Here is a 21278-nt window from a genome sequence, read left to right on the forward strand (position 1 = left end):
TGCTGTTCTGCTGACATTTCTCTGAGATCTATAACAATTCTGTCTGCGTCCCAAGCCATGGCTTTGGTGAGCTGCTTAAAATTGGCAATCAGATCTCTGATTTGACCATAAAGACACATGCATGCATATGTTCATCCCAGCACTTTTCACAATAGCAAAGACATGGAATCAACCTAGATGCCCATTAACAGTAGACTGGATAAAGAAAATGTGGTATAGACACACCATAGAATACTATGCTGCCATAAAAAGAATGAAATCACAGATTTTGGAGCAACATGGATGCAGCTGGTGGCCATTATCCCAAATGAATTAATATAGGAACACATCCTGCATGTTCTCATTTATAAGTGAGAGGTAAACATTGACTACACGGAGACAAAAAGAGGAGAGCAATAGATACCAGGGCCTAGTTGAGGTTGGAGGATGGGATTGAGAAACTGCCTGTCTGGTACTATGCTCACTACTTGGATGACGAAGTTATTTGTACACCAAACTCCAGTGACATGCAATTTACCCACGTAACAAACCTGCACAGGTACCCTCTGAACCTAAAAGTTGGAAGGAAAGACAAACCCAAAAAGAAGCCCCTATGATTTGAAGAAACTTGTAATAGTCAAAACTTGGCATTCTAAAGTTGAGCCACAAGGAAGCAGTAGTGATCCTAGCCATAAGATCTGAAGATGCTGGCATATTTATTCTAAAGCCTTCCCTAGACTTACAACCTTGAGCTTTGCATATTTCATTTACTAAGTTACTATAGTTACCCAACAGTATTTTAAAAATAAGATATCTGGAATTTATTTTGCAAAGAAATAATTTCAATCTTAAAAAGAAAGTAAAAGTATAATTTTGCATTTTTCTTTTAACACTTATTTTATTCTAAATAACTTTCCTCTTAGGTGCATTAAATAAAGAAGGAAAGAGATAGAGAAGGGGCAGGAGGAGAGAAAGCAGGCCACAGGCTTTATTCTTAGCAATCAGACCTGCTCAGGCAAACCCCACATTAGGCCTTCCTAATCTGCCTGCAGTTTGTGATAGTCTTCATCTTGTCTCTATGTCAGGTAAAAATGACTATGCAACCTGTTCAATCTGATTAATCTAATTAAAGAACTGTCTTGGCCGGGTGCGGTGGTTCACGCCTGTAATCCCAGCACTTTGGGAGGCCGAGGCAGGCAGATCACGACGTCAAGAGATCAAGACCATCCTGGCTATCATGGTGAAACACTGTCTCTAGTAAAAACACAAAAAAATTTAGCTGGCTGTGGTGGTGCATGCCTGTAGTCCCAGCTACTCAGGAGGCTGAGGCAGGAGAATCACTTGAACCCGGGAGGCAGAGGTTGCAGTGAGCCGAGATTGCACCACTGCACTCCAGCCTGGTAACAGAGCAAGACTCTATCTCAAAAAAAAAAAAAAAAAAAAAAAAAAAGAGAACTGTCTTGATTTTGCTTCCTGTAATTTAGAGCCCCTGATTTATTTTCAACAGTAACAGGAGTTCCCTGACCTCGTGGTATCCTGATGCTCCAAAGATACTGAAGTCTTCAAGTACAATGAATCTAAGAAGGCATTTCTTTTTTCAGTTTGGTTGAGAAGTAAAATATCTCCTTCTTTGTTTTCTCAAGGTCAGAATAAATGAGCTGTGAATGATTACATGTATATGGATATAGATAGATGAATATAGATATATTATGCTTATATGTTTCATACCTATAGTGTGTGTTTGAAACAGGCAATGTGCAAAATATTTTGTTTTATTTTTTAAAAAATACCTTAGGTTTAAATAAACTTGAGGATAAATCCTGACTCTTCATTATCTTTAAATTTCTAGCTGTGAGGCACTGGGCAAATTAGTTTCTTTGAATATCAGAACATGAATATATATATATATATATATTTATTTATTTCCAACTTTTACTTTAAGTTCAGGAGTACATGTGCAGGATGCGCAGGTTTGTTGCATAGGTAAACACGTGCCATGATGGTTTGCTGCACAGATCATCTCATCACCTACCTAGGTATTGAGCTCAGCATCCACTAGCTATTCTTCCCGATCCTCTTCCTTTCCCATCCCCCACCCTCCAATAGGTCTCAATGTGTGCTGTTGCCCACTGTGTATCCATGTGTTCTCATCATTCAGCTCCCACTTATAAGTGAGAACACGTGGTGTTTGGTTGTCTGTTCCCACATGCGTTTACCAAGGATAATGGTCTCCAGCTCCATCCACATCCCTGCAAAGGACATGATCTCATTCCTTTTTATGGCTGCATAGTATTCCATCGTGTATGTGCCACATTTTCCTTATCCAGTTTATCATTGATGGGCATTTAGCTTGATTCCATGTCTTTGCTAATGTGAATAGTGCTTCAGTGAACAGACATGTGCATGTGTCTTTGTAACAGAATGATTTATATTCCTTTGGGTATATACCCAGTAATGGGATTGCTGGGTTGAATGATATTTCTGGCTTAGGTCTTTGAGGAATCATCACACTATCTTCCACAATGGTTGAACTAATTTACACTCCCACCAACAGTGTAAAAGTGTTCCTTTTTCACCACAATCTTGCTAGTGTCTGTTATTTTGTAACTTTTTAATAATAGCCATTCTGGTGTGAGATGGTATTTCATTGTGGTTTTGATTTGCATTTCTCTAATGATCGGTGATGTTGAGCTTTTTTTCATATGTTTGTTCACCACATGTATGTATTCTTTTGTGATGTGTCTGTTCATGTCCTTTGCCCACTTTTTAATGGAGTTGTTTGTTTTTTTGTTGTACATTTGTTTAAGTTCCTTATAGATGTTGGATACTAGACTTTTGTCAGATGCATAGATTGCAAAAATTTTCTTCCATTCTGTAGGTTGTCTATTTACTCCATTGCTAGTTTTTGTTGTTGTTGTTTTGTGTTTTTTTTTTTTCTTTGCAGAAGCTCTTTAGTTTAATTAGATCCCATTTGTCAATTTTTGCTTTAGTTGCAATTGCTTTTAGCATTTTTGTCATGAAATCCTTGCCTGTGCCTATGTCCTGAATGGTATTGCCTAAGTTTTCTTGTAGAGTTTTTATAGTTTTGGGTTTTACATTTAAGTCTTTAATCTATCTTTAGTTGATTTTTGCATATGGGGTAAGGAAGGGGTCCAGTTTCAACTATCTGCATATGGCTAGCCAGTTCTCCCAGCACCATTTATTAAATAGGAAATCCTTTCCCCATTGCTTGTTTTTGTCAGGTTTGTTGAAGATCAGATGGTTGTAGGTGTGTGGTCTTATTTCTGGGTTCTCTATTCCATTCCATTGGTCTGTGTGTCTGTTCTTGCACCAATACTAGGCTATTTTTGTTACTGTAGCCCTGCAGTATAGTTTGAATTTGGGTAGAGTGATACTTCCAGCTTTGTTCTTTTTGCTTAGGATTGCCTTGGCCACTTGAGCTATTTTTTGGTTCCACATGAATTTTAAAATAGGTTTTTCTAATTCTGTGAAGAATATCAACGGTAGTTTAATGGGAATAGCATTGAATCTATAAATTATTTTGGACAGTATGGCCATTTTCACATTCTTCCTATTTATAAGCATGGAATGTTTTTCCGTTTGTGCCATTTCTGATTCCTTTGAGCAGTGGTTTGCAGTTCTCCTTGAAGAAGTCCTTTGCTTCCCTTCTTAGCTGTATTCCTAGGTATTTTATTCATATTATGGCAATTGTGAATGGGAGGCCATTTGTGATTTGGCTGTTGGCTTGCCTGTTGTTGGTGTATAGGAATGCTAGTGATTTTTGCACATTAATTTTTGTATCCTGAGACTTTGCTGAGGTTGCTAATCACCTTAAGAAGCTTTTGGGCTGAGATGATTGGGTTTTCTAGAAATAGGATTATGTCATCTGCAAACACAGATAGTTTGACTTCCGCTTTCCTATTTGAATATCTTTTATTTCTTTCTCTTGCCTGATTGCCCTGGTCAGAACTTCTAATACTATATTGCATAGGAGTGGCAAGGGAGGGCAATCTTGTCTTGTGCTGGTTTTCAAGGGGGGAATGCTTCCAGCTTTTGCCCATTCAGTATGGTATTGGCTGTGGGTTTGTCATATGTGGCCCTTATTGTTTTGAGGTATGTTCCTTCAAAACCTAGTTTATTGAGAGGTTTTTTTTTAAATATGAAGGGATGTTGAATTTTATCAAAGGCTTTTTATGGATCTATTGAGATAATCATGTGGTTTTTGTCTTTAGTTCTGTTTATGTGATGTACCACATTTACTGATTTGTGTATGTTGAACCAACCTTGCATATCAGGCAACCAACCATGCCTGATGATCATGGCAGATAAACTTTTTGATGTGCTGCTGGATTTGGTCAGGTAGTATTTTATTGAGGATTTTTTCTTTGATGTTCATCAAGGATATTGGCCTGAAGTTTTCTCTCTCTCTCTCTTTTTTTAAATATCTTTGCCAGGCTATGGTATCAGGATGAGCTGGCCTCATAGAATGAGCTAGGAAGGAGCCCCTCCTTTTCCATTTTTGTAATAGTTTCAGTAGGAATTGTGCCAGCCCTTCTTTGTACCTCTGGTAGAATTTAGCTGTGAATTCATCTGGTCTTGGCCTTTTTTTGGTTGCTAGGCTATTTATTACTGCCTCAATTTCAGAACTTGTTATTAGTCTGTTCCAGGATTCAGTTTCTTCCTGGTTAAGCATTGGGAGGGTGTATGTGTCCAGGAACTTATCCATTTCTTCTAGATGTTCTAGTTTATGTGCACAGAGGTGTTGATAATATTCTCTCATAGTTGTTTGTATTTCTCTGGGGTCAGTGGTAATATCCCCCTTATTATTTCTGATTGTGTTTATTTGAAACTTCTTTATTTTCTTCTTTATTAGTCTAGCTAGCAGTCTATTTTATTATTTTTTCTGAAAAACCTGGCTCCTGGATTCATTGATCTTTTGAAGGGATTTTTCATGTCTCTGTCTCTTTCAGTTCAGCCTAGATCATGGCTATTTCTAGTGTTCTGCTAGCTTTGGGGTTGGTTTGCTCTTGGTTCTCTAGTTCTTTTAGTTGTGATGTGAGGTTATTAACTTGAGATCTTTTTAGCTTTTTTTTTTTCCAGGCAGTTTCTTTTTTTCTTTTTTTTAAATATTATTATTATACTTTAAGTTCTAGGGTACATGTTCATAACGTGCAGGTTTGTTACATATGTATACTTGTGCCATGTTGGTGTGCTGCATCCATCAACTCGTCAGCACCCATCAACTCGTCATTTACATCAGGTATAACTCCCAATGCAATCCCTCTCCCCTCCCCCCTCCCCATGATAGGCCCCGGTGTGTGATGTTCCCCTTCCCGAGTCCAAGTGATCTCATTGTTCAGTTCCCACCTATGAGTGAGAACATGCAGTGTTTGGTTTTCTGTTCTTGCGATAGTTTGCTGAGAATGATGGTTTCCAGCTGCATCCATGTCCCTACAAAGGACACAAACTCATCCTTTTTTATGGCTGCATAGTATTCCATAGTGTATATGTGTCACATTTTCTTAATCCAGTCTGTCACAGATGGACATTTGGGTTGATTCCAAGTCTTTGCTATTGTGAATAGTGTCACAATAAACATACGTGTGCATGTGTCTTTATAGCAGCATGATTTATAATCCTTTGGGTATATACCCAGTAATGGGATGACTGGGTCATATGGTACTTCTAGTTCTAGATCCTTGAGGAATCGCCATACTGTTTTCCACAATGGTTGAACTAGTTTATAATCCCACCAACAGTGTAAAAGTGTCCCTATTTCTCCACATCCTCTCCAGCACCTGTTGTTTCCTGACTTTTTAATGATTGCCATTCTAAATGGTGTGAGATGGTATCTCACTGTGGTTTTGATTTGCATTTCTCTGATGGCCAGTGATGATGAGCATTTTTTCATGTGTCTGTTGGCTGTATGAATGTCTTCTTTTGAGAAATGTCTGTTCATATCCTTTGCCCACTTTTTGATGGGGTTGTTTGTTTTTTTCTTGTAAATTTGTTTGAGTTCTTTGTAGGTTCTGGATATCAGCCCTTTGTCTGATGAGTAGATTGCAAAAATTTTCTCCCATTCTGTAGGTTGCCTGTTCACTCTGATGGTAGTTTCTTTTGCTGTGTAGAAGCTCTTTAGTTTAATGAGATCCCATTTGTCAATTTTGGCTTTTGTTGCCATTGCTTTTGGTGTTTTAGACATGAAGTCCTTGCCCATGCCTATGTCCTGAATGGTATTGCCTAGGTTTTCTTCTAGGGTTTTTATGGTATTAGGTCTAACATTTAAATCTCTAATCCATCTTGAATTAATTTTCGCATAAGGAGTAAGGAAAGGATCCAGTTTCAGCTTTCTACTTATGGCTAGCCAATTTTCCCAGCACCATTTATTAAATAGGGAATCCTTTCCCCATTTCTTGTTTTTGTCAGGTTTGTCAAAGATCAGATGGCTGTAGATGTGTGGTATTATTTCTGAGGACTCTGTTCTGTTCCATTGGTCTATATCTCTGTTTTGGTACCAGTACCATGCTGTTTTGGTTACTGTAGCCTTGTATAGTTTGAAGTCAGGTAGCGTGATGCCTCCAGCTTTGTTCTTTTGACTTAGGATTGTCTTGGCAATGTGGGCTCTTTTTTGGTTCCATATGAACTTGAAAGCAGTTTTTTCCAATTCTGTGAAGAAAGTCATTGGTAGCTTAACGGGGATGGCATTGAATCTATAAATTACCTTGGGCAGTATGGCCATTTTCACAATATTGATTCTTCCTATCCATGAGCATGGTATGCTCTTCTATTTGTTTGTGCTTTTTGATGTGGGCTTTCAGTGTTATACATTTCCTTCTATTTTTTTTTTTTTGAGATGGAGTCTGACTCTGTCGCCCAGGCTGGAGGGCAGTGGTGCGATCTTGGCTCACTACAAGCTCCGCCTCCCGGGTTCACGCCATTCTCCTGCCTCAGCCTCCTGAGTAGCTGGGACTACAGATGACCACCACCATGCCCGGCTGATTTTTTGTATTTTTAGTAGAGTTGGGGTTTCACCGTGTTAGCCAGGATGGTCTTGATCTCCTGACCTCGTGATCCACCCGCCTCGGCCTCCCAAAGTGCTGGGATTACAGGTGTGAGCCACCGCACCTGGCCTACATTTCCTTCTTAACACCGCTTTAGCTGCATCCCAGAGATTCTGGTATGTTGTATTTTTTGTGCTCATTAATTTCAAAGAACTTCTTGATTTCTGCCTTAATTTCATTATTTAGCCAAAAGTCATTCAGGGGCAGGTTGTTTTTTATATACATACATGTATATATACTGTTAGATAGGATTGTTTCTTTTCCATTCCTCTAGTTTTAAAATGGTTAGATTTACAGTAGCATTAATGCAATGTAATAGTTCGTTTTCATGCTGCTGATAAAGACATACCAGAAACTGGGAGGATAAAGAAGTTTAATTGGACTTACAGTTCCGCATAGCTGGAGCGGCCTCAGGATCATGGCAGAGGGTGTTTCCTACATGGCAGTGGCAAGAGAAAAATTAGAGGAAGAAGCAAAATCAGAAACTCCTGATAAACCCATCAAATCTCGTGAGACTGGTCCCCATGACTCAATTACCTCCCCCTGGGTCCCTCCCAAAATATGTGGGAATTCTAGGAGAGACAATTCAAGTTGAGATTTGGGTGGGACACAGTTGAGATTTGGATGGGGACACAACCAAATCATATCATGGAACAATTTTATAATTAAATCTTCAGAAGATGTTTTATTAATATCCACTAATTAAAATTTTATGTGAAAAAATATCAGGTTTTCTTAACAGACACAAAAAGGCATTCAATTAAATTCAACTCTTATTTATTATAAAGGTCTTAGTAAACTGGGAATAGTAAGGAACTTTCTTAACGTGATAGAGTACAAAGCCTAGTGTAAACTTTTACTTAAATAACACATTTTAGAAACGAGGACTAAATTCTGATTTGTTCTTATCTTGTCCAAATTCCTATCTCAGCAGTCTGGGGGAGTCATGACCTACAAACCATAAATTCTCATGAGATGGGTTTTATTTAACCCTGCATATTGTGACTTACTTTCCATTCTGACTCTGGCATAATATTATGTGACAAAAAAGAAAATAAAAATACTTTACCTCAAAACATGTTTCTTTGCCGTATTTTGAAATGGCCCTACAAAGCCATCCTTTGTGGGGAAAATTTGCATCTGTAAAGAATCTCTATTAACATATTTTAACAGATAATAGCTAGATCTTTTTCTCTCAGGCTGAAGATTCTCCTAATACTGAAGAGATGAACTGAGAGTCTAGCAGATTTTAAAGGTCTGAATAGGAAACAGTCGTCATCTATTGTCTCTAAGGGCAGCCACTATGAGACTTCAAAAGAACCCTGATTTCCATAATCTGTTGTCTCAACCTGAATGTTTCCTTTCTATTGATCCCAGGTCTTTAGACAAACTCAACCAATTGTCAAACAGAAAATGTTTAAATTTGCCTATAGCCTGGAAGCTGTAGCCCATAGCTGCCCCCTCCTCAAGTTGTTCCAAACCAATTTATTTCTAAATTTGTATTTGATTGATGTCTCATGCCCCCCTCAAATGTATAAAACTAAGCTGCACATGACCACCTTGGGCATATGTTCTCAGGATCTCCTGAGGGCTGTGTCATGGGCCATGGTCATTCATATATGGCTCAGAATAAATCTCTTCAAATATTTTACAGTTAGACTCTTCATCAACAGAAGTATTGTATTCAATTAAAATAAGGCAAATATAGCCACTCACCTCTACAATTAAACATTGTATTGAAAATCCCATTTAATGCAATATGACAAGGAAATAAAATAATTTAAAATTTAACACCGGGAAAGAGAAAGAAAAAGGACTTGTTATTATTTGAAGATGATGTGCTTGTCTACATAGAAAATCCTATAAAATATGCAGATAAACCAAAACATGTTCAAATTCATTACTTGTTCTTTAATCTTCTGAAAAATGCAGAAATGTTGTATAATCATATAATACAACACTTTATAACAATTAAATGAATGAACTATTTTTACATATATCAACCTGGATAAATTTCTAAAGCATGTTGCATGAAAAAAAAGCTAATTTCAGAATGTCACATGTAACAAGAGACATTTATGTAAAGTTTTTAAAAACAGACACGTGTAATAAAAATATAAAAGCATACAAGGGGAAATGTATTCATTTTCTCTTGCTGTGTAACAAATGAAATTACCACAAATATAGCAACCTGAAACAATATGTATTGATTAGCTCATGGCTCTATAAGTCAAGAGTCCAGGTACAGAGTGGCTCACAGGGTTTCTCTGCTCAGAGTCTCACCAAGCCTAAACAAAGATGTCATCAGGGCTGCATTCCCTTCTGGAGGTTCTGGGAATGAATCTACTTCCAAGCTTAGACTGATGGTTGATGTTTTCAGTTGTGGGACTGAGGTCTCTGTTTTTTTTGCTGGCTGCCAGCGGGAGGCTGGTCTTTGCTCCTAGAGGCTGCCTACATTACTTCTCATGCTTTCTGTGTGTCCCTCGTTGAGCAACAAACAATAGGTCAGGTCCTCTTATGCTTTAAATCTCTTTGACTTCCATTTCTATCACATCTCTCTCACACCAGTGGGAGAAAGTTTTCTCCTTTTAAAAACTCATGTGATTAGATTAGATCCACCTGGATAATCCAAGATGCCTATTTTAAGGTCTATAACTTCAATGACATCTGCAAAATCTCTTTTGCCATGTAAGGTAGCATAGTCATAGGTTTCAGGGATTAGGGCATGGGCACCTTTCAAAGACAATTCTGCTACCACGGGTAGCAGAAGAAGCTACACGAGAAACCACATTCTAACTTTAGGATACTGGTTATGTATGGATAGGAAGGAACAGATTAGAGAATGGTACAAAAAAGACTTCAGTTCTATAATTTCCTACTTTTGAAAATTGGAATCCTCAGCAGAGGAAGGGCAAGTCTGGAGGAGAAAGGTTTCTGACAAAGCAGAATAATCTATCTAAAGCACTGGTAGAGGCATTTATTTTGAATTGAGAAGAGATGTCTTCTCTATCGTATTAGTCAATTGGACTGCTATAGCAAAACACCATAGTCTAGTGTCTTAAGCAACATAAATCTATATGCTCAGTGTTCTGCAGGCTGGGAAGTCCAAGATCAAAGTATGGCCACTTCCTGGCTTTAGATGGCCACCTCCTCACGATGTCATCATGGGGTGGGGACACACATGCACACACACACACAGAGAAAGAGAGAGAGAGCTCTCATGTCATCACGTTAGACTTGTAACAAGAAGACAGAAGACAGTGTAGTGATATCTTCGAATTACTGAATAAAAAATAACTCCCTGTTAGAATTCTGTGCCAGTGGTAAATCCTTTAAGAATTAAGGTGAAATATATATATCACTAAAAGACTTGCACTAGGGGAAAATTTAAAAGGAGGACTTCAAGGAGAAAAAAAATGCTCAAAGATGGAAGTTCTTATTTTCTTCTTACCTATCTTTTGAGTCACTAAAATTTCTTCTGCTTTGTCTATTTTGTGTCAAATGTATCCACTGAAATCTCAGTTTCAGCTATTAAGATTTTCAGTTCTAGATGAGAAAAATTGAGCAAAAAACCAAAAGTTAAATATGTGGATAGATTTGAATTATTATTGATTGCCTAATAATAGTAACATCATATATATAATTGTCATTATTTTTAATATATCCAGTAATTAAATACCTGGCAATATTGGCAAGATGATCTAAAAATAAGCCGTGAGTCACTTAGCTTCAATGGGAATACCCAGTGGAATCAGCTAGTAACTATTTTTAGTTAATGAACCTAGCATTTGCTTCAGGCTGAGCTTTCTAATCAGGATGGATCCAGCTGCCCTCAGGGTTTTCAGAGCATACTTTGCCATCCTTTTGGCCAACTTAACCCAGCAGCCCTTCTGAATGGCTAGACCCGAGGCTCCTTTGTTACCATGGTGCTCTTAGTACTATATTAACAGGTATAGAGAAATGATTGTGTAATTATGCTAGAGGAAGTAGGAAAAAAGTTGCTGATAAGAATTTGAAGGTTTCTAGTTTCTCTTTCTTTGTAGTTTTGGAGTTATTACAGGATAAGAGCAAAAATGCTGTCAAACTTCAGAAAAGCTTTTTAAAGTCTTTACTTCCTGGAGCTTTTGAGGAATGAGCTTACATATTTCTCTTTATGCAAAAAAGGTCTTAAAAAACAATGTCAGCTCACAAGATTACAGTTGTGGTACATTTTCTCTCCTGTGAATTTTTCCCAAGTTCAGAGGCACACCCACCAACTCAGAAAAACAGGATACATTGTGCACCAGGAAAAGACAGAAGTATGGTAATGTTTTCCCTCTGTCCTTTCAGGATTTTCCCTGCTACTTTGTTCCCCTCTGTTTTCACCACTTCCTGCCATTTTTCCATCAGGCACTTCCTTTCCGTCAGTCCTCTCATCTGATCTTTGTTCTCATGGGTTGGAGGTATTTAAGAGTTCTCCCCCACCTCTCAATATGGTGTTCATTTGTGTTACCTAAGATGTTTTGGTCTGCTCCTCAACATCACTTCTCTTCCTACTTTTGGGAAAATGAAACACTTGGATTGGGGGTGAAAAAAAGAGAATTTGACGATTCTTCAGCCCCTCAATTGTCTTCAGCACTATACTCAAGTTAGCAATTAAGACCTCACCACTTTGCAGGGTAGTTATTGCTTGATTCCATTGTACAAATGGCACAGTTGAGACAAGATCTCTTTCCTTTATCTTGCTATATTCCTTGTTTCTAGTGCTGAAAGCCCACATTATGCCAGAAACCTGTAAGTTTGGGAAGGCTAATACTTGAGAGCTCTCTGAAAGGGATGGGAGGAGATGAGGACATCAGTGATAGACTCTGGGCACTTTGTGACTCAAAGAGAACCCTCTCCCAGAACTCCAAACATGTGAGATTCAGAAACTAACCATATCTTTAATTATGGGTATCCCCTATAATTACATACTCTGAGGCATGTGGAAGTGCAGAACAGAGCAAAACACACTGCTTTGGGGCAAACCTGTCCAGTTGGTGAAATTCTTCTCTATTACCTTTGCTATATCTGGCTTAATACAAGCCCAGGGAGTCTAAAATCCTTGACTGGCTCCCAATCAGGTCTGTTCTTGGTGAGCAGCAAAGCCCTAGACTATTCTCTTCCTGAGCCACATTTATTCACATACTCATCCATTCATCAATGTATTCATTTGTATTTCTAAATAATATATTCGGAGTAACTTTTGTGACTGCTACAGTGCTAGATACTTTTGTATGTCTCATTCTTAAAAAAGTTCCTCTCAGGCAGGCCTTTTTGGGAAAGATCTAGTCAGCTGACTCCAACTGATTGTAACAATAACTAAACATAGTGGTAGCATTCTCAGAGCTGTTTCCATTCTAAATTTGGATTCAGAGTTTGTATAGATGAAGAAGCATTGAGAATAGTGAAATTGCAGCAGCAGGTTAAAAAAATAAGAGATGACTTAATTTATTCCTATGACCCCTTGAATAATGCTAACACAGTATATTTCTTTCTGTGAGGAAGTCTAGGCCCTGACAGGGTACAATTTCCAAGTTTGTCCTTTGTGAAAATGTCCTTTGTAAGATTTTCACTCTTTGACCTTCATTTATAAAGGAGAAATTCCCCCCACAATTTAAGTTTCTAGTGCTGGTGAATGGGGCTCCATCTAGAGACAAGTGGGAAAGAGGAGACCTTTCTTTTTGCTGCCCTCCAAATTATAATGAGTGATGCGGTTCTCTGTCTGCATTTCTTGGTTTGATTGCCTGACTTTCCAGCATCTTCTGCCAATGATGTGATGTTCTCAATAAGAATCCAGGTTACTCTAGCTAGAGCTACACTGGTAGTAAAAGAAAAACAATTAAAATAATATGGAAAATGCATTCCCTGCATGACAGAAGTATTTAGGTTTTTAGAAATAATACACACTATTTAACCTTTTATTTTCCTCTTTTAGGAATCAAGGAAGAGGTCTGTATCCAACAGGAATTTTCAAACTCCCTACTTCATAATTCTCACATTGACATTCAGACTTATTAGCCTGGACCTCTGGATTTGAAAAAGTTTTTCTTTAATTCTGTGCTGTTTATTGTTAAACTGGGTTAGAAATGCAGGTAGTGTGGACTCGATTCCTAAGAATAGCATTAATGCTGGGTGCTGTTTGGACAAACAGTGGGAGAGAAACCATAAGTCCTTTGAGAATTGAATGTGCCTGTTTTGCAGTATGAACACAAAAGATAGAGTAGAATAGGAAGAGCCAAAATGGTGTAGTCAGTGCTGAAGCGTTCTCCTGAGTCTGTGATTTTAATCTGGGCTGTCAGTGCAGAGTAGGAAAAAAAGAAGACCAGGCTTCAGAGTTAGTAGGTAGTCTATGTTTACAAATGCATGAGGGTACAGACAAGAGGTGAACCTGAATCTGAATAGATCACATATAAATTATGTTTAAACGGGGCATGGGGATTATGACTGGAGTGTGTTCCCATATTGACCAACAGTTTCTCATGATCAGTTACATAGCATCGGAGGTCTCTCTGTACTGCCTTCTCTCTGATTATTTCCCTTTCTCTGTGCTCTGCAATTCTCCAATTGCTATCCCCTTTCACCTTCCATGACTGACTTCACTTAAGTATTTACTGAAAAGGTAAAAGTTACTGGATGGAAATTGCCTCCTCCCCAACACCAAATCTGCTAGCCTCATGCTGTCTGAAGGATGAAGCAAACATGTTCCCACCTAAGGCCATGCTCTACTTCTGCTCTCACACCCTCAGAGACACCATTTCTGCAATTTTTATCTTATTTTTCAATCTCTCCCTCTCTATTAGATCATTAGCAATAGTTTACAAACACTCTCTAGTAGCCTTAATAATAAAACAACAGCAACAACAAACTCTGAATCATTAAAGAAAGAACACAAAGGTGGAGAGAGAGAGTCTAAGGTTGGGGTCTTGCAGAAAAGATGATCATGGGTTTAGGAAATCTAGGGACAGAGTAGTTTATCATTTCCGCATATGAATGTTTGGGTAAGCAAGAAACTTTGTGAATAGAGAAGAGGGTTAAAACACTTAAATATTTGTTAGGCATAAGAAGAGGCTTCACTCAATTTATTTATCTCATTCCAAATAAAATACTGAAGGCAATGAGAAACCACGGCATTGTCCCCGAGTTTGTCCTCCTCGGGTTGTCTGCTGGTTCCCAGACCCAAGCTCTGCTCTTTGTGCTGTTCCTGGTGATTTACCTCCTGACTGTGATGGGAAACCTGCTGCTGCTGCTGGTGGTTAATGCTGATTCTCGTTTCCACACACCCATGTACTTCTTCTTGGGACAATTGTCCTTCTTGGATCTCTGCCATTCCTCTGTCACTGTACCTAAGCTGTTGGAGAACCTCCTGTCTGAGAAGAAAACCATCTCAGTAGAGGGCTGCATGGCTCAGGTCTTCTTCGTGTTTGCCACTGAGGGCACTGAATCCTGCCTGCTTGCTGTGATGGCCTATGACCACTATGTTGCCATCAGCTCTCCTTTGCTCTATGGCCAAGTGATGAACAGACAGCTGTGTGCAGGGCTGGTGGGGGGCTCATGGAGCTTGGCTTTTCTGGATGCCCTCATCAATATCCTTGTAGCTCTCAATTTAGACTTCTGTGAGGCTGAAAATATCCACCACTTCAGCTGTGAGCTGCCCTCTCTCTATCCTTTGTCTTGCTCTGATGTGTCTGCAAGTTTTACCACCCTGCTCTGCTCCAGCATCCTGCATTTCTTTGGAAATTTTCTCATGATATTCTTGTCTTATATTTGCATTTTGTCCACTGAGGATCAGCTCCACTACAGGCAGAAGCAAAGCCTTCTCCACCTGCTCCTCCCACCTCACTGCAGTGATTTTCTTTTATGGCTCTGGATTACTCCACGATCTCATGCCAAATTCAGGATCCATTCAAGAGTTGATCTTCTCCTTGCAGTACAGCGTGATCACTCCCATGCTGAATCCCCTCATCTACAGCCTGAAGAACAGGGAGGTGAAGGCAGCTGTGAGAAGAACATTGAGAAAATATTTCTAGTGTTTCAATAGACTTACGAAATTAGAGTGACGAGGGAACTAGATAAAACTGCAATAAGCAGTGCCTGGACACTAGGATAATTCCTTGATGTCAGGATCTGTGAGGTCCTTTTCTGAAAAATACTTAAGGTAGAAAATTTACCTTTTCTGAAAAATACTGAAGAAAAGGTGGAAAATTATTTTCTTGGGATGATACCAGTTCAGTCCTAGTCAGAGGAAGATGGATAAGATAAAGCTCTTGCTTAGCAATTTTTTCTTACAAAGATATGTATTTATTATACACACTATGGTACACATTGTTATGGTCTGCTCAGCTTATCTCTACCATTCCTCTAATAACTGAACTCCATGGTTCAATATGCTTCCAAGAGACACTGTTAATCATGGAATCCCCAAATCCTCTCCACCCTCACCTCCCCACCTCCCACCCCTGTCATTATTCACTCATTCTTCCTGGCACAGTGACTGGTCCAGAAATGGGCACATGGTCAATGCCAGATCATTTACTCTCTCAGGACTTTTTTTTCCTTTTAAGACAGCTTCTTTTTGTTGCCCAGGCTGGAGTGCAGTGGCATGGTTCACTGGAACCTCCGCCTCCCGGCTTCAAACAATTCTCCTGCCTCAGCCTCCCAAGTAGCTGGGATTACTGTTTTAGTAATTTTAGTCTCAAGGAGAGAGTCAAAGGTCAGCCTTTCTGCATGTAGCACTCTGACAGCCTACGCAAGCGCCCCGGCTGATAAGATCACTAGAGTTATCCTAGATTCTGCCCTTTCAAGGCCAGATTTATAAACATGAATCATAATAAGAGTTCATTCTTAGATATTTGCATCCTATCAGGCACTGTGTTAAGCAATTTATATTCTTTATTCCATTGAAATACCACAGCATATACATTAGGTAAATGCTGAGGTTATTCCTATTTCAGAGAAGAGGAAACTGGCTCAGGGAGATAAATCATGATGTTGGAATTTGGAACCAATAGGACTTGCACCAACGCCTGTTTTCTTTGCCACCTTGATACACTGACTGTCCCATTGAGGTTGTGAGCTACCCCAGACTCCATACATGAATTCTCCTTTTAATGATTTATAATTGTTGTCTTATTTTATTTTGCTTAAATAAGCCAGAATTAGATTCTGTCATTGCAAGGAAAGGACCTAAAAGGTAAATATTAGTACGGCAATAGAATTGCAAGGATAGACATCCGAGGACAATTGGGTTATGTGAAATTGTGTTTTGGACCTAGTCATGTCCCATAGAGACTGTAAATAACATGTTGGTTTATCCTGCTTCAAACTGTTCATCCAATGGCCAACCATCTGTAGCAGTGAGAGGACCTATGTACAACCAGAGATGATTCGTCAGCTCATACACATTGCTAGACAAGTAGCTCTGCCTCTTGGCCCTAATGATGCTGTAGAAATGGTAGACCATGAGAGAGCCAATGGCAGATGAAGGACTTGGCAGAGCCTGTATCAAACTTCAAAAAGTAACCAGAAACATTTAGCAAAGACCCCTTAGTTGATGAAACACAATTGGAGGATTAATGAGAAGTATATTTGAGAGAGGCATGTGGACTAAAATTATCATGGTCCAAAATTAGTTATTCTTTCTAATTACCTTTTACTTTTTATTTATTTACAAGCTGGCAAGTGTCATCCTTCCCTTCATCTTGTACTCTTCAGCATCAAAGAATATAAACTCAAAGAGAACAAGGACATTTTTCTGTCATCTTTACTACCTTATCAAGAATTTTTTTTTTTTTTTTTTTTTTGAGATGGAGTCTCACTCTGTCACCCAGACTGGAGTGCAGTGGCACGATCTCGGCTCACTGAAATCTCTGCCTCCTGGGTTCAAGCAATTCTGCCTCAGCCTCCTAAGTAGCTGGTATTACAGGCGCCTGCCACCATGCTTGGCTAATTTTTGTACTTTTAGTAGAGACAGGGTTTCACCATGTTGTCCAGGATGGTCTCGATTTCTTGATGTCGTGATCTGCCTGCCTCGGCCTCCCAAAGTGCTGGGATTACAGGCGTGAGCCACCGCGCCTGGCCAAGAATATTTTTAAAAGCTTCTAACATGCCTGTTGCACAATAACTATATTTTGAATGTGTAAGTTATGGGTCAAAAAATGGAGACTCCATTTAGGATAAGTTTTCACCAGAGAGATCCCACTGCTAAGGCAGTTCAATTTTTTTTTTTTTTTTTTTTTTTTTTGAGACGGAGTCTCGCTCTGTCACCCAGGCTGGAGTGCAGTGGCCAGATCTCAGCTCACTGCAAGCTCCGCCTCCCGGGTTTACGCCTTTCTCCTGCCTCAGCCTCCGGAGTAGCTGGGACTACAGGCGCCCGCCACCTCGCCCGGCTAGTTTTTTTTTTTTTTTGTATTTTTTTTAGTAGAGACGGGGTTTCACCGTGTTAGCCAGGATGGTCTCGATCTCCTGACCTCGTGATCCGCCCGCCTCGGCCTCCCAAAGTGCTGGGATTACAGGCTTGAGCCACCGCGCCCGGCCCAAAATTGTTTTTTGAATAGAATCATCTATCATGCAAAGGTCAGTCTTTCCTTCCTGGTCAGCCTAGTTCTGGTCCATGAAGGCACAAGCACTGTAGCCATGGCTGAGCAAGGTGGTGGTTACGCAAACAGCAACATTTTCTTTCCTTCACCAAGGCTGATCTGCTGTTGCCGTTGGTGAAAGGTATTTTGATAAAGTTCACACATAAATTTTGCCAGATATATTACCAGATACCATCTATTTTTTGTTCCTATTGTGAATTAAAAATTCAGATATATTTGGTTATTTATACTTGGTTATTTCTAATGTATAGGAACATTGTGGTATTTTGTACATTGATCTTGTATCTGTCAAGTTTGTTGAACTATCTTTCTAGTACTAGCATCTTGTTTATAGATACTATTGGATTTTAACATTACATTTTAATTACTTTATCTTAAATTAGGGAAAGATTTTTTGTGTATATATGTATGTATGTGTATATATATATATTTTTTCTTTTTAGACAAAGTGGTTTGCCCTTGTTGCCCAGGCTGGAGTGCAATGGCGCGATCTTGGCTCACTGCAACCTCCACCTCCTGAGTTCACGCGATTATCCTGCCTCAGGCTCCTGGGTGGTTGGCATTACAGGCAGGCACCACCATGCTTGACTAATTTTGTACTTTTAATAGAGATGGGGTTTCTCCATGTTGGCCAGGCTGGTCTTGAACTCCTGACCTCAGGTGATCCACCCACCTCAGAATCCCAAAGTGCTGGGATTACAGGCGTGAGCCAGAGCGCCTGGCTGTATGCAATTTTTATATATCTCATTTTTAAAGTTCATGCAACAGTCAGGACCTCCAGTATAGACATCTTTCTGTTGGGATCAATGAGAAAGCTTCTCATGTTTCAGCATTAAGGATGATGCTCTATTTTTGATGAATATCTTTAACTTAGTAAGAGAGTTCTTTTTTGTTTGTTTGTGTTTTCTGAACCTATGAATTATATTGAATGTAGAGTTCTTTTCTAAACATATTTTGGTAAGAATTGGTGTGAGATTTTATCACATGCTTTTTCTGCTTCTATTGAGGACTACAGTTGTTTCTCTTTTGTTTAGTACTGTATAGTGTCTGTCACACAATAAGCGTGCAATAAAAATATTTTGGAAAAAAATAAATTCATTGAAATGGTTATATGGTTTTTGTTATTTAATTTGTTAATAACAAATTGTATCAGTGCATGTTCTGTTTTTGAAGAACTGTTGCATTCCTGGAATCACCCTACTTAGGTAGAGTATTAAAAACTTAATTACCTGTTACCAATATTTAACCTAGGAATTTCCTATTTATATTTGCAAGTGAGATACTATAATTTTTTATTGCATTCACCCCATCTTTTCTTTTTAAGAATTTTATTGAGATTATAATTTATACATCACAATATTCAGTCACTCAAAATGCACAATTCAATGGTGTCTAGCATATTTACAGAGTTGTGTACCCATCACTACCAGCAATCTCAGGACATTTCATCATCCCCAAAGAAATCTCACACCTATGAGTAGTCACTCTCCAATCCCATCCCCATCCTTGGCCCTAGAAATCCACCAAACTACTTTTTATCTATATAGATTTGCGTGTTGTAGACATCCAATACTGATATCAATAATATGCTTTCATTCATCTTTGTATTTTCTTAACATATTTGCTTAAAGAAGAGATGATCACTTTCTCGAAGGTTTTTATAAAACTCATCTTTGACATTTTAAGGACTTCTTGTCTTATTGTTGTTGAGAAAATTTATTTCTAATTTAATTCCTTTGATGATTATTGGTACATTTGTGTTTTATATTTTGTTAATGAATCAGTTTTGGTGATTTGTAATTTTCATCACCATTATTTGTCTAATTTCATTAGTATTTTGTTTCTTATAATATTCTCTTATAATTTTTAAACATTTACTCATTTATTCAGCATTCATTTCATTTGAAAATGAAAAGTTTCCAACATACAGCAAAATTAACATAATTTTATAGTGAACACCTAGATAATCACATCTAAATTTTATAATTAACATTTTAATATACATTCTTTTTTACTTTTCATTTTTCCATAGGTTATTGAGGGTACAGGTGGTGTTTGGTTACATGAGTAAGTTCTTCAGTGGTGATTTGTGAGATTTTGGTGTACCCATCACCTGAGCAGTATACATTGTACCCTATTTGTAGTCTTTTATCCCTCCACCACCCTTCCCCACAAGTTCCCAAAGTCCATTGTATCATTCTTATGCCTTTGCATCCTCATAGCTTAGTTCCCACATATGGGTGAGAACATATGATGTTTGGTTTCCATTGCTGAGCCACTTCACTTAGAATAATAGTCTCCAGTCTCACCCAGGTTGCTGTGAATGCCGTTAATTCATTCATTTTTATGGCTGTGTCGTATTCCATCATATGTATATACCACGGTTTCTTTATCCACTCATTGACTGATGGGCATTTGTGTTGGTTCCATGACTTTGCAATTGCAAATTGTGCTGCTATAAGCACACGTGGGCAGGTATCTTTTTTGTATAATGACTGATTTTCCTCTGGGTAGGTACTCAGTAGTGGGATTGCTGAATCAAATGGTAGTTCCACTTTTAGCTCTTTAAGGAATCTCCACACTGTTTCCATCTTGGCTGTACTAGTTTACATTCCCGCCAGCAGTGTAGAAGTCTTCCGTGATTACCACGTTCACGCCAACATCTACTGCTTTCTTTATTTTTTGATTAGGGCCATTCTTGCAGGAGTAAGGTGGTATCACATTGTGGTTTTGATTTGCATTCCCCTGATCATTAGTTGAGCATTTTTTTTCATATGTTTGTTGGCTGTTTGTATATCTTCTTTTGAGAATTGTCTATTCATGTCCTTAGCCCACTTTGTGATGGGATTGTTTGTTTTTTTCTTTTTTTCTTTTTTTTTTTGAGACGGAGTCTGGCTCTGTCGCCCAGGCTGGAGTGCAGTGGCCCGATCTCAGCTCACTGCAAGCTCCGCCTCCCGGGTTCACGCCATTCTCCTGCCTCAGCCTCCCAAGTAGCTGGGACTACAGGCGCCCGCCACCTCGCCCGGCTAGTTTTTTGTATTTTTTAGTAGAGACGGGGTTTCACCGGGTCAGCCAGGATGGTCTCAATCTCCTGACCTTGTGATCCGCCTGTCTCGGCCTCCCAAAGTGCTGGGATTACAGGCGTGAGCCACCGCGCCCGGCCTGTTTGTTTTTTTCTTGCTGATTTGAGTTCTTTGTAGATTCTGGATATTAGTCCTTTGTCAGATGTAAAGATTATGAAGATTTTATCCCACTCTGTGGGTTGTCTGTTTACTCTGCTGACTGTTCCTTTTGCTGTGCAAAAGCTCTTTAGTTTAATTAAGTCCCAGCTATTTATCTTTGTTTTTATTGCATTTGCTTTTTGGTTCTTGGTCATGAAATCCTTGCCCAAGACGATGTCTAGAAGAATTTTTCCAATGTTATCTTCTAGAATTTTCCTAGCTGCATGTCTTAGGTTTAATTCTTTAATCCATCTTAAGTTAATTTTTGTATAAGGCGAGAGATGAGGATCCAGTTTCATTCTCCTACATGTGGCTAGCCAATTGTCTTATTACCATTTGTTGAAAAGCATGTCCTTTCCCACTTTATGTTTTTGTTTGCTTTGTTGAAGATCAGTTGGCTG

At 38.9% G+C, this 21278-nt stretch overlaps 1 protein-coding gene across 1 annotated transcript; it reads left to right on the plus strand.

Annotated features, from left to right (window-relative positions):
* Positions 1-14175: 14175 nt before the first annotated feature.
* On the plus strand, positions 14176-15088 carry LOC104654869 (olfactory receptor 8S1-like). Its single transcript, XM_010354180.1, is given in 2 exon segments — positions 14176-14840; positions 14842-15088. Coding segments are annotated over 2 exon segments (912 nt in total).
* The last annotated feature ends 6190 nt before the right edge of the window (positions 15089-21278 follow it).

This window comes from Rhinopithecus roxellana, chromosome 10 (genome assembly GCF_007565055.1).
Source record: "Rhinopithecus roxellana isolate Shanxi Qingling chromosome 10, ASM756505v1, whole genome shotgun sequence".
Classification (NCBI taxonomy): Eukaryota; Metazoa; Chordata; class Mammalia; order Primates; family Cercopithecidae; genus Rhinopithecus; species Rhinopithecus roxellana.